This window comes from Puma concolor, chromosome D2 (assembly GCF_028749965.1).
Source record: "Puma concolor isolate L17-30 chromosome D2, mPumCon1.1.hap2, whole genome shotgun sequence".
In the NCBI taxonomy this organism is placed as follows: domain Eukaryota; kingdom Metazoa; phylum Chordata; class Mammalia; order Carnivora; family Felidae; genus Puma; species Puma concolor.
Window position 1 is genome coordinate 47,619,587 of NC_141677.1, and position 14,229 is coordinate 47,633,815.

The 14,229-nt window shown below is 47.1% G+C and overlaps 1 protein-coding gene across 6 annotated transcripts in view; it reads left to right on the forward strand.

Annotated features, from left to right (window-relative positions):
• WDFY4 (WDFY family member 4) overlaps positions 1-14,229 on the forward strand; it is a 295,121-nt gene that overhangs the window by 117,157 nt on the left and 163,735 nt on the right. For all 6 annotated transcript variants that reach the window (XM_086680248.1, XM_086680247.1, XM_086680245.1 and 3 more), the window contains 7 exons: positions 2,317-2,390; positions 4,198-4,359; positions 4,957-5,048; positions 6,722-6,821; positions 9,254-9,459; positions 10,285-10,454; positions 12,579-12,704. In XM_086680248.1, coding sequence (XP_086536374.1) covers positions 2,317-2,390; positions 4,198-4,359; positions 4,957-5,048; positions 6,722-6,821; positions 9,254-9,459; positions 10,285-10,454; positions 12,579-12,704 — 930 coding nt within the window. The remainder of the gene's footprint in view (positions 1-2,316; positions 2,391-4,197; positions 4,360-4,956; positions 5,049-6,721; positions 6,822-9,253; positions 9,460-10,284; positions 10,455-12,578; positions 12,705-14,229) is intronic.

Consider the following 14,229-nt stretch of genomic DNA (forward strand, 5'->3'; position numbering starts at 1 on the left):
CCTGGTGAAAGGTAAATTGTAGGGTCAGAAACGAGGTGAGGAGAGCACCGTAGAAGTCAAGATAGAAGAAAAGGAAAAGAGAGTAGAAGGAAATTTCAAGACTTAAGGGACTTGAGTGTGGTTGTAGGCTGAGGAGGAGGAAGCAGTGGAAAAGGATGGTTAAAAATACCAGTGAGAGTGTCGCTATTGATGGGACAAGTCCTTAAAGGAGAGGGAAGGTTTAGAGACAAGAGAGTGGGTTACAAGAGAAAGTGTGGGATCCATGCATAATGATTGAGGCAGCTAGTTGAGAGGGAGGAGCGAGACAGGAAGTCGAGAAGCAGTGGAGGGACAGGAGGTTGAGGTTTTGGGTTCCTTGAAAAAGGGACAGGCCAGCTCATTCTGAGAGTGAGATGGTCCCAGGGGTTGGGGAGAGGGCAGAATTTGACATGGTCTCCATCTGATGTTCAAAGAAATCTAATCCAGACATCTCAGTGCTGTCCTTAGTACAGGGGTTATGTGACACAGGATAACAACCAAAAGGTTCAATTATCCATGTTTCCCAAAATTCAGGTAGTTGGTATTATGTAATTTCTAAAGAGCTAGGCAGCCTCCAATGGCAGCTTCTTACTGTCAGTGCTCTGGAACAGAAACAGGGATATGCTTCTGTGGGAAAGGTAAGGGCTCAGGAACACACAAGATTGTTAGGTTCAGTCTTTGACTTTCTCGGTTCTCCCGGCTCCCGGCACTGACGCTGGCATAGCATTTGTTCAGTGACTGCCTTCACGAGTGACTATTCCACGTGTTTAGGCTCTTGGACTCCTCCAGACTTGCACGTTGGGGTGCCATGCCTGCCTACCGCCACCCCTACTGGGGACACGTCAGCCCACACCAGCTCTCCAAAATGGCAGCTGCCCTCCTCTGTGTGTTCCGGGTAGTGACTGTGAAACAGGGGCTGGAAGTCTGTTAGTGTTTCTGGCTTAAGAGCAATCCACTTATTTTACCTTGATTTACTTTGCATTCACTCTTTTAAAACATTTAATGGGTCCTTATTAAGTGCCCATTATGTGGCATGTGTGGTCCTGGGCCCTGGGGACTGGAGAGGGGTGGTCTCTGCCTCCATGGGCCCCCTCATAAACTTGGGTCCTCTGAGGCTCTTTTGCTTTCACTCTTAAGTAAGAGGATGGAGCCATGGCCACCTGCTTGATTCAAGTGAGGTCGATTATTGACCCTAGGGGTCACTGTCTGCAGGAGATGCCTGGGGGGAGCACAGGGGAGAGACAAGAGAATGGGCTCCATGGTCAGACAGACCAGGCTTTGAAGCCAGCCTCTGCCAATTAGAAACCGTGGGGCGCCAGGCAAGTTACTTAGTCTCTCTGAGTCTTCACTCTTCTTAGCTACTAAATGCAGATAATGATATCGTTTTAGGACTTACAGGGCACTTCTTGCCTCTAGAACATGGCCTCATTTAGAAGCGTGAGCTTTCTTTGCTGCTCTATGATTGCACTCTTGCAATCCCGTGTCGGAACCTTTTTAATTCTGGGCCTTAGGAAATGTCAGTATTTAGAAGTAAGAAATAGTCAAGCTCTCTGAAAGGAAATAGGCATGAGACATGAAGGCGTGCCTTCAACTGTGCCCCAGAAGGATGGTTAGCCGCTGTATTTTGTTTACTGTGAATGATAACGACCTGAGTGATAAAGTTCACTCTCAGAATCACAGTGCATCTCCCCTCTGTGCACAGCTCGCAGAGCAGCTGTATAAGGGAAGGTGTGGGCGGTGCTGCAGGATTTATGGAGGAAAGAAGTGAAGAAACTGATGCATGCACAAGTTGGGTGCGTGGTCGCGGGAGCATAAACCCAGACAGCCAAGACTCAGCTTCTAACTCCAGTCCTACCACTTGCCAGTGGTGAGTGGGGCCTGTCACTCAACTGGTCTGTCTCAGCCTCTATTTTCTCATCTCTAACTTGGGAAGACTGGTATTTGCCTTGTAGGCTCCAGTGAGGATGAACTGCATTTGGGGTACGGCTACACGGGCAGCAGGGCTGAGGGCCAGATGGAGGTGAGGGCGAGTGTCCTTGGTTCAAATCTAGACTCACACGGAAGCACTGGGCAGCAGCAAAGATGGGGCGGAGAGGAATGGCGTCTGAGCTTCCCCCCGGGGCAGGCACCCTCTAAGTTCTAGGTGTCGGGAGATCGGGTCAGATTCTTGAACAGCTAAATTGTGTTAGTGAATTTCAAGCCTAAGGAGCTTGCCTAAGCAGCTCTGTACCTGCTTACACTGCCTGGAATCCCTTCTTCACACACATCGTGGTTTCACTGTGTGTTTGTTGTCCCCAGCTCTGGATGAATTCTGCAGACAACCTGGAGCTCTCCCTCTTTTCCCATTTTGTGGAAATCCTTCGATCACCAAGGTAGGCTGGGCTTTGGCAGTGCGGGGGGCTAGGACTAATGGCTTCATGCCAAGAAGGGGGACTGAGGGGACAGGACAGCCAGTGGCTCAGCAACCACGGCCTTCTCCCATTTCCAGACCACTGGACTCCCAGGTGACAGCATGTCTGTCTGGGTCTGTTTGGGCTGCCGTGACAAAATATGATGGACAGGGTGCTGAATAAACAACAGAAACTTATTTCTCACAGTTCTCGAGGCTGGAAGCCTAACATCTAACATCAAGTCTAACATCAACATCACTGGCAGATTCAGTGTCTGGGGAGGGTCCCCCTTCCTGGTTAACAGCAGTCTCCTTACTATAGTGTCGCCTGGTGGGAGGGGCAAGGGAGCTCTCTGGCATCTCTTTTATAAAGGTGCTAATCCCATCACTAGGGGATGTGTTTACCTCCAGAGACTGTACCTCCAAATCCTATGGTTAGGTTTTAACACATGAATTTTGGGGGGGACATGAACATTCAGTCGTAGCAATGCCCTTCCCAGTGGCTCACTTATGTGGGGCAAGTCTGTCTCCCTGGTGGATTTGGGCCTCGCACCCTCTCGGGCTCAGTATATGTGGCCAGCAGAGGAAAACACTTCTCTGTGTCCTGTTTGCCTCCCAACCCACTCTCCCTCTAAATGACTTCTCCAAGTCACTTTTTAAATCATTCAGGGCTCTTTTGGTTACAAGCAGCAGAAATACTCAAACCAACTTAAGGAAGGAAGGGAGGGAGGAGGGAGGGCAAAAGGAAGGTTGAGAAAGGGGGAATTTATTGGCTCATACATTGGAATGGGGCAGATCTTCACATGTGGCCGGGTGGCACTCACACTACTTCATCTGAGACCTGTCACCTGTCTTGTTCATGCTTTCCTCCGTGCTGGCTTCATGTGGGCAGACGGCAAGATGGCTGCTGGGCAGCTCCTCAGGGCTGGAAGTTCAAGAGGAACAAGACAGTCCTGTGGAGAAGGAATACAGAAAAACAGGCTGCTTAGTGCTGTGATAAGAAAGAGCACAAAACACAATGAGAGCTGTGAATACAAACCACACACAGAACTGGGCTGGTTCTGCCTCAGTATCAGGGATGTGGAGGTTGGCAGAATTTGTCCTGTTAGTACTGAAAAGACAGTTCAAGAAGGAACCACCCACCCAGATTCGCCCTCCTTCACCTTTTTTTTTTTCTTTCCTTTTCCCACTTTCTTTCTGTACTTGTTGTTTTCTTAAAGATGGACATTTATCCTGGGAGCTGTTTTCTTTGGTTGAGTAGAACTTACGGGAAATTGAATTTGTGATTATCCTAAGAAGGGGGATGCGGATGCTTGAATTCTGTCTTTTTCCCCTTTGACTCCTAGTGGCGTATTCATCCACTTTGTGGTTTGGGGCGGGCAGGAAGAGCGCACACCCCAGACAGACTCGACAAGGGCCCCTCGCTCCTGGCTGTTGGAGAGTGCTCCGCGGTCGCACGCGAGTCTGCTGTCTTTGTTCTGAGTTTTCTGAGACCAGCATTAGTTTTCCCTGAGGCTTGGAATTTAAAAGTCAATAACTGGGGGTTATCTTTGAAGGCAGTTTCCGGGGGGGGGGGGGGGGTGGAAGGGCATGGGAGGCTCATCCCTGAGCAACTCTTGGCAGACACATATTCAATGGGTGTCTGACAGCATTTTGATGAGTTGCCAAGAGAGCATTGGAGTCAGAGGGCCATGGAGCAAGCCCAGCCTGGGAAACCTTTTTAGCAGAAACACAGCAAATTTGGTTCATTCCAGTAAAAGCTTTTACTGCCTTTCTCCTGGGCTCACCAGGGAAGGACCCCGGAATGCTGAAGTTGCTCACCAGGCACAGCTTATACCCAAGCTCGTCTTCCTCTTCAATGAGCCGGGCCTCACCTTCTCCAAGATCCCCACCATCATTGCCATCCTAGGCTGTCAGCTGAGGGGCCACTTCAGCATCCAGGACTTGCTCAGGTACTGTGCCACGCTTCCCAGGGGGAAGGGCAGAGCCTTGGGACTATTTCACAAGGGTATATAGGCCTCAGTTCTCTCCTGACCACACTCGACCCAGCAACATTACCCTTCAGTGCAGTGGCAGGTTCCATTCCCTTGGAACCTTCCAGAGGTTCTGTTCAGGGCTGAGAGTTGAGAAAAGGGGTGGTTCTGCAAGACTCCCCTCAGGGCTATGTGCTCACAGCTCCCTGGTGCCCAGACATACTTACTATGCCAAGAATTCAAGTTCCTGTGAGCACAGTCCTCCTCATCAGCCATTGACCCAACGTGTCTGCTTTTTGCAGACTTCCCAAAGGACAGTCCCAGTTGACATGGTACGTAGCCTTTTCCATCCTCAGCACTCTCTGTTATGTTTATCTGGCAGAGCCAGAGTTAACTGCTCTGATGATAGATTTTAGAAGTCTCTGGAAACACTGCATTGATCACAGAATAATGTGATCTGTCTCAAACCCTCCCTTGAAGCCGATTTGGGTGGATCTGTGTAGAAAACCTTCATATGTGTTGAGCAGACGTGGGTGGAGCCCACCACTGAACATATCCCTCTCTCTCTGCATTAAGAATTGGGCTGTTTGTTGTCTACACCCTCAAGCCTTCTTCGGTGAATGAGAGGCAGATCTGCGTGGATGGAGGCCTGGACTCCTCAGTGTCTGGTGAGGAGACCTTTCTCAGACACCAGTCTAAAAGCAGCAGGATGGCCCTCAGGGAACCCCTGAGAGCCACCTGTCATGGGCCCATTTTGTAGAGGGAAGGGCTGAGGCAAAGAAAAGGGAAGGTACTCACAACTGAGCAATTGTTCCCAAGTAGTGGCTTGTGAGGTCATAGTGTTATGAGTAGGGTTACAGTCATATCAAATTGTTTATTCTTCCATCACAACCTGGAATGGCTTCTAAGACCTCCAGGATAAAACTCAGTTCCCTATAGGCCAACAGGTGGGATCCTTCATGACCCAGTTCCTGCTTACCTTCTTGGTTGAGTCCTTCCTACCTCTGCTCCTCTGATGAGCCCCAACTTCAGCACTCTGAGCACCTGCACATCCTAATATGTGATGGTGCCCTCCAGCCATGCTTTGTATGTGTTGTTCCCTTGGCAGAAATGCCTCCCCTGTCCCACCCCACCCCCTGCTTTGCCCACTGAGTTAACCATTCCCGGTCATACCAAGCCAGGTTAAGTCACCTCCTCTGGGCTTCTAAAGTCCTTGCGCTTACTCTAATGCACAGGTTAGTGATTTGTTTTTTTGGGTCTCTCTCCTCCCAACCAGGTGCAGAACAGAAGCTATGTCATGTTCCCTCTGCCAGGGCAGGTGTGAAGGGAACTTGGTCCTGGGCCCTACAGATCTGTGCTGTCCAAGATGGGAGCCTCTAGCTACATGTGGCCATTTACATTTAAATTTTAACTGGTAGAAATTAAATGCAATTAAAAATTCAATTCCTCAGTCACACGAGCTCCATTCCAAGTGCTCGATAACCACACGAGCCTAGTGGTTACTGTATTGGACAGGAGAGATAGAAAACATTCTTATCATTGAAAAAGATTCTATTGGACACTCTTACTTAGTCTAGGAAAATGATCTCTTATCTTTAGGTCAAACCTGAAGAGTAGGTATTACTATTCCCATTTTGCAGATGAGGAAACGGAGGCTCAGAGATAGAAGACCTTTGGGGCCAGAATCCAAATAAAGAGAAATCTGATTCCGGTTCTCCAAACTGCCACATCAGTCATATTTCTGCATTCACGTGCCCTGAATTGGTTGTAAGATAAGTGGTTAACCAAGGGAATGAATGAATGGATAATGGGCCAAAAGTAAGCTTATTCAGTCAGCCCTTCTTCTAATATGGACTGCATTCTGAACTCTACAACGCAAGCTCTATTTTTAGTGCAACATTGATATGCTGAAGGTTTAGTCTGGAAACACATTGAGAGCAGGAATTGAGATCGAGTACTAAAATCTTCACCACTCTGCTCCCAATGCCTCCCATAATGCCCAGCATGTAGTAGGTGGTCAAGAAGTGTTGCAGCCTATGATAGTGAAAAAAAATTCTTCTGCTGGAAGATAAACTTGACCTTGTTATTTTTAGGATTTTTGGGGGAAGTGGATAGGAAGCAACAAAATCATCTCCAGTTAAAGAGAACTTTAGGAACATGTCCTGAAATTCTTTTTAAGCATTGCATGGAAGTCTAGAACTGAATGCCAAAATTTTGAGTCCCATCCATGCCCCAATTCCTGGGTGAACGAAGCATTTGGTGAATACGATTGCTTACTGCAGCAAATAGTATGTCTCTTTACATCCGTTTTCTCTCAAATCTGAATTTCCTTATTTTGTAGCTGGAAGCCAAACATCTGGAAAGACAATCTGGCTCAGAAACCAGTTGCTGGAGATGCTGTTCAGTGTAATATCTTCTTCCCAACTTCATCTGTCCTCTGAGTAAGTAGTTCCAGGAAGAGCGATTTGGCATGGGGTTGCCTCATACAGGGTGCAGTATTAAAACCTTTTCTTAATGAAAAGTTTAGCATCTCCGAGTCGGTTTTCGGCAATGTGTTTCCTGCACCAGTCAGAAACAAAATTATATTCTCTCCACCCAATAAAGCAGACCTTGCCCTGAGATATTCTGATGCAAATGTGAAATGGGCATGAGTGAGTCAGAACAGATTTGGTATAATTACAATAAGCTCTTTTTGTCACCATAGCTGTAGTGTAATTGTTATTGTTTTGGCGGTTGTGACAATCACTGATTTTGATGTCCTGTACTTGGCAGAAAATAGAACGGAGAAATGGTTAGCCTAAATAACATCTATCAAGGAAAAGGCTTGCCAAATTCTTCTGCTATTTACTGTCAGTTATTTAGTTATTTTTCCAAGTTGGAAAAAGAAGTGTCTGCCTTCAATTAACTTTTAAAACAATGTGTAACCATGAAATTCCATTAACTCTCTCCCACTGACTGCCTGCTTTATATCCAACTCCAGAGTCATCCATTCAGCCACTATTTGTTGAGCACCTACTGTGTGTCAGACCCTGTTCCTCACTCCCAGACTGCAGTGCTGAGGAAGTCGGTCTAGGTCCTTGCTCTGCTGGGTTGGCATTTTAGTGTGTTAGTGTGTTTGGGGAAGGGAGGAATGCTGTGGGGAGTTATCCCTCAGTAAAACGGCCTTGCAAGTAGTGCTTAAGAAGTCTTTGTATTTCTAGAATCAAAACATGGTAGAACTGGAAGATGCCTTGGAGATGAGCTAGTCTAACCCTCTCCTTTTTCATCTTTCTGAATGAGAATATAGGGTAGTGCTTAAGCACCAGGGCTCTGACGTCTAGACCTCCTGGATTCAAATCCCAGCTCTGCTCTCAGAGACTTTGGGGAGGTTATTTAAGTCCTCTATGCCCTCTTCTACTCATCTATATGAGGATAAGAATAGTGCCTGCTATGGATGGAAATTAATATGTGACTAGCCCCAAGCATGGTGTCTGGGACACTATAAATACTCCATAAGCTAAGTCTTCTCATCGTCATCATCTCACCATCACTGCCCTCATCATCATCATCATCATCATCATCATCATCATCATCATCATCAAGGAGAATGACCAGAGCTCATCAAAAGCTCTGCCAAAGTCAGCCAGTTAGTAAACAGAGGCAGGGATAGAAGAGAGGGCAGTTTCTTGACTTCTAGTCCAGGGGCCACAGCCTCGCTGCCTAGTCTGGCAGTTGGTGTTGAGAACCCTGCCTAGCAAAGATGGGCGCTTCTCTGGTTCCTAGAGGCAGAGTCCTTTGCTGAGCCATTGCCCCTGAGGTTTGGTTGCCACCTCCCTGCCCTCCAGTCCCCTCTAGCAAATCTGTATTCTCCAAACTCATCATTTTATTTTTTTTTTTTTTTAATTTTTTTTTCAACGTTTATTTATTTTTGGGACAGAGAGAGACAGAGCATGAACGGGGGAGGGGCAGAGAGAGAGGGAGACACAGAATCCGAAACAGGTTCCAGGCTCTGAGCCATCAGCCCAGAGCCCGACACGGGGCTCGAACTCACGGAGCATGAGATCGTGACCTGGCTGAAGTTGGACGCTTAACCGACTGCGCCACCCAGGCGCCCCTAAACTCATCATTTTAAAATTCATTTTTGAAAGTGACAGTTAAAATGTGGTGGTTTTTTTTTTTTTTTTTTTGCCTAAATTGATACAGATGCATGAATACTGGACTATCCCATTTAGATTAGATTAATTTTTTTTTTCAACGTTTATTTATTTTTGGGACAGAGAGAGACAGAGCATGAACGGGGGAGGGGCAGAGAGAGAGGGAGACACAGAATCGGAAACAGGCTCCAGGCTCTGAGCCATCAGCCCAGAGCCTGACGCGGGGCTCGAACTCACGGACTGCGAGATCGTGACCTGGCTGAAGTCGGATGCTTAACCGACTGCGCCACCCAGGCGCCCCTAGATTAATTTTGATCAGTATATCTGAAAAGGGAGTGACTTAACCATTATGTGTTTTATGCAACTGTATTGATGTAATTAGATGGGTGGCTGGTCAGCCCCTGGAAGTATGAATACTAGTGGGCTAGGGCTCTCAAGGGGCCTGCGCATTTTTACATCTGTTGGTACAGTTTCCAATTGCTTTGAAGAGCTTTGGCCAACTTACATTGCAGTGATTCATAAACATGTTCAGCCATTTAACAGCAACTTTGCCAGCATTTTAGTTTACCATTCTTTAAAAATATAACATGTACTTCACTGAGTGATATCCAGATCAACCTTAATTTGCCTCTCCTAGGTGACTAGCGAGGCTGGAAATTATTTGTATTTTCTGGATGTGTTATTTGCTCATGGACTGAGAGATATTTTATTGCATTTTTTGACCCCCCCCCCCCCGCCAGGACAAAGGAAGAGATGTTTTTGAACCTGGGGCCTGACTGGTTCCTGCTCCTTGTACAGGGCCACCTGCATCCAAGCACCACGGTGCTGGGGTTGAAGCTTCTGCTGCACTTTTTGGCAAGCCCCTCCCTCCGCGGGCGATTTAAAGAAGGCCTGTCTGGGGGGTCCTGGGTGGAGCGCAGCTTCGAGGGAGTGGACATTGTGATAGGTGAGTGTGCAGCCTTCTCCAGGAGGCAGGACACCTCCTCATCCTGGGCTGCAAGTGAGGACCGGCCAAACTCCTTCCTCTAGGGGCCTTCATGCTCTCACAGTAGGATCACCTTGACCTCTGATCCCGATCAGTCCCAGTCCCCTCTTACTTCCTTGTCAAGATCCCTTTATGTCCTGACTACTTTGCAGACACGGGGGGCTTCCTTCCATTCCTCAAGAGCTCCTCAGCTCTTTTCCTCTTCCTGGGATGTTGCCCCCAACCCACAACACCAACATGGCTCTCCTGGATGGTATGGGTTCATCCCTCAGGTCTCAGTTCAAATGCCACTTCCTCCAGGAGAAGAGGGTTCCCCTTGAATTAGGGCCCCTCTGTTATACTCTCTTTGCCCTTATTACTTTTCTTTATGGTGTTTATCACAATTCACAAGCAAATATTTATTGGGGCATTTAATTCCATAATGTCCTTCCCTACAACTACATCGTAAGTACTTTGTGAGGGTCTCGGGTTCTGTATATTTTGTTGAAATGCTATGTCCTTATTGCTTAATACAAAGCTAGCCTTTTGCCTCTAAGGTGGTAGGCACTAAGTATCTGTTTCTGAATGAATGAATGAATGAATGAATGAGTGTGTCTGAAATAGGGAAAGGAACTCTTATTGAATACTTTCTTGTGGTCATGTGTGTATGACATGTATTTCTATCTGGCATTTCTATGGGATGGGTAGGTGGCAGGGAATCCCTTCATGTTCCCAGTCCCCACCTTGACCAGAAGCAACAGCAATTGTTCTCAATTGGATTTTGTGCCCCTTCCACCTGATCAATAGATAACCTGAAGAGCCACCCTGCCATGCCTGACCAGAGCCCCTGCCTGCTTCCTGGGTTCCGCGTCTTGAAAGACTTTCTGGGCCACCATGTGCATATCCCAGAAGTCTATCTCATTGTGTCCACCTTCTTCCTGCAGACGCCACTTACAGAGCTGATGGACGGGCCCAAAGTAGGTTTTTGGGGTACCCCTGGGATACAGTGACATACCTGGTCTCATTCTGTGTGACCGAGGCAGTTCCCTAAGACTCTCCACCGCTACCTCTATCCACTTCTCCCAACTCATATTGTGTTCTCACCCGCTTCCTTCCCTCACAGAGCCACTCCCTTCTCTAGCTCTTCAGGTATTCTGAGTTCTTGGGCTTCTGCCTCCCATCCTCCCTGCCAGCAGGTCTCTGTTTTTATCAGTCCCACTTTTAAGTCTTTCCCCTTCTGGGCATGGCTAGAGAAGTCACATGATCATGGGCATGGGAAGGGAGGCGGGTTGCTGCCACCACAGAATTAGAACCTCAGTTTATACCTTCTGAAATAGTGTGTCTCTTGACCTTAGCGAAGTGCCTTGATTCCCCTGCATTCTAGAGTAAACCATATATGCTCTTCAGACTTCTGCTCCAAAGCCACCCTTTGCTCCAATGACTTACTTCACAGTGGGAATGGAGGGCCCCAGAGGGAGGTACTGCTTTGGTACCCTGCTCTCCACCACCTGGTCATGCCATGCCCCTCTTCATCACCTTCTCTCTGTTGTCACTGGCAAAGGGTAGTTTTTCCAGGCTGATCTGGATTCCTTCCACTCCTTTCCTGAGTGATCTCACTAGTAGTTGACCCTTCTTTTTCCTGTACTTTCAGCATCTTCTTTTCTATGGACTCTTTCCTCAGAGACCATGAATATGGTGAACTGTGTCCCACCTAAAACCAGAAACTGACCCTTTGATTCATACTCCTGGCCAACTGTTTTCCTATTTGTCATTGTCTTGTCCTTCCTTAGCCACCTCTCTCCTAAGAGGAGTCTACACTCATGACACATAGCTTCTCACCGTTCACACACTCACTCACTCATCCAGGTCTTCATGAGCTCCCGTTCCTGCGGGATCAGGTTCACCATCCACAGCCAGTGCCAAGACCCTTTGCGATGGGGTGTCCGACTTGTCTCTCCACCCAGCTTCCTTGCTTACCTGCCCTTTGTGCCGTGAAACCCCCGAGTCACCTCCCCAGTAAGATCAGCTGCTTTGTGCTTGCCTCCCCTGTGCCTTTAATGAGTTCTTACTCCCATGTCACCTGCCTGATGAGGGGTCCTCCTTCAAAACACAGCTCAGATGCCACCTCCTGATTAGATCCCTGGGCACGGGGAACCACTCCCTCCTGTGTCTCAGCACACCTTTGCCTTATATGACACTGACACAGTTACGTGATTTCCTCTCTCCTTAGCTACTGAGCACCTCAAGAACAGACTCCACTTCTTACTCACCTTTCTGGGCACCTGACAAACAGCAGATTCAGAAATTGTTTCTTGGTCTCAATTGAGTGGAGTTAAACTGCGCTGAATGGAAATTGGGGGAGGGGCATGGCTCTGCAAATAGAAGGCTAGAAAATCCACCTCCCTTGCATATCCTTATATTTGACCTACCTAAATCTTGATATATGCTAATGGTATTATAGATCGCCCTTCAAAATAAAGTTCTTAATATGCTGTGCTAGGTTCACCGAAACCGTGCATTTCTATTTCTCCAAGAATGTGTTGTAGGAAGCAAACATCTGCTGAATGTCAGGACCCATGATAGACGTTTTACAAATTTTATTTCACTTGATATTTATGATGATCCCATGGGGTAGAGAATGCAATTTTCATCTTACAGAGAAGGAAACTGAGTTGCCAAGAGGCTGAATAGCTTGCACAAACCCAGCTTTGCAAGAGGCAAAGTCAGATTGCCCTGCTGGTCAATTCCACATTCCCTCTGCTACACTCTGCACTGTGCTCAAAGCCTTTGAATTCCTCCTATGTCCTCTGTAATTGCATTTACAAAAATTCATTAAAGTTGATTGGGACCTCAAACCAAACAAAAGAGCTAAACTTGATGCAGGTTGTGTGGGCCTGCAGCATCTTATAGGAGGTGTGTATTTCCCTCACACGCCACTGAGTGGGCTGAAGTTCTACATATGGGCCAGCCACCTAGGCTGTTACTGTGCCGTTTCGTCTTTCCCACTCAGGCCCCCTGAGAAACATGATGCACTGGCCGGAAAGCTGGTCCCACTGGCATGCAGCCATATGTCTCTCTATAGTCCTTGCCCCCTCTTTCAGGACAGCCTGGATGCCATGCTTCAGTGGCTCTTGCAGAAGCACTACAGTGAAGAAGTCCTCCGGGTTGGGCTGTGCACTGAAGGTGCCCTGCTGCTTCTGGAAATGCTGAAAGCCACCATGAGCCAGGTGAGACCCATTCCTTACATCTCACGAGGAAGCTCTGATGGGAAGACAACTTTGGAAGGGTCACCTTGGCTTTTTCCAGCAGCTTCCTGGTAATGCTGATAATTAGCAAGTGTCATTCAGGATGCCTGATAGAAGAGGTGTGGGGCTTCCTAGTGATAATTTAGGTGCTCAGTGAGAAACTCAGCCTACATGTCCCCAGTGGAGTTTGCGTGCTTTGGCTGGAAGACATCTGTTTTCCATTTGTTTAAATATTTGAGTTCCTTCACTGGGAGATTTAATGCTTTCAGTCAAGAGAACATTTTTGAGCAACTGATTTGGGTCAGGAGCTTAAGGGGACTGGTGGGGGTGGAAAGGGACCTGTTCCCTCAAGGAGCTCACCCCCACTGGGACAGGCGGGCCTCAAACATGAGGGAGCTGTGAGGTAGAAACCTGTTAGAGAAGACAGATGCCCACCAACTACTTACATGACACCAAGACCCATCTTTTCATGCCTTCAAGGTCCATCAGAGGTAGGTGGAGAGGTTATTTTCAACGTGGAGGCAAGTGTGAGGGGGTGAAGGCCATGAGGGCTGTGAATGGGAGTAATTATGAGCCAGATCAACAAGAACTTGCATGAAAGGCTGAAAACGTCTGACTTCATTCCGTAGACACCAAGGGTCTTGGAGGAGGCTTGATTGTGTGTAGGGAAACCTTATTGCTTCTGGGAAGTGATTCATGCTTACATTTACAGTTTCAACAAAAGACAACGATGGAAAGTAAAAATCACCATAATCACACCCATCCAGAGATAACCACTGTGAACTTTAGTGGAAGCTTCTCCCACACACCTAAGATTATACCACGTCCTTACAGAGGACTGGGCCGCATAAACCCCTCGTGCCTTTGTTTCCCAAACAAAGGAAATTTATGTTCTTTCTCAGAATGTTCATTGTTGTAAAAAGTCTGTAATGAACTTTCTTGAGCTGATCAGATCCTTTTTCTCTCTAGTCTGATGTTCTCCTTAGCGTGAATTCTGAGATGTGGGATAGTGGGTCAAAGTGTCCTTCGTGTTTCTTTTGGATGCACTTCTCAGGAAGGATGCATTAGACATTATACATACACCTCCCTCCATCTACTGTATATCCTGCCATCTTGTATGGGGGGTGCCAGCCCAGTCCTCACAGCCTTAGCAACACCGCCAAACTGGTGATTTCATGCTTGAGTTCTCTTGTGTTCAGTATTAGTGAAATTGCTAGCACTTTTTCATATGCTTATTAACCATCTCCATTTATTTTTCTGTGAATTGCCTATTTGAATCTTTTGCTAATTTTTCTCTGTGTGTATGTGTGTGTGTAATTATGGTAAGAAAGTACAGATCATGCTTTTTGCTCTTTTTAAAACCAGGAATGTATTTAATTTTCATTGTATACTCTATTAGCATGTAATCAGGTGATCGGCTGCTTTTTTCTTCTAACCACTTACGTACTGTGAATTACATCAACAGATTTTTTGCATTTTTGCAAAGATTCACTGAGTTCCTCTGTTC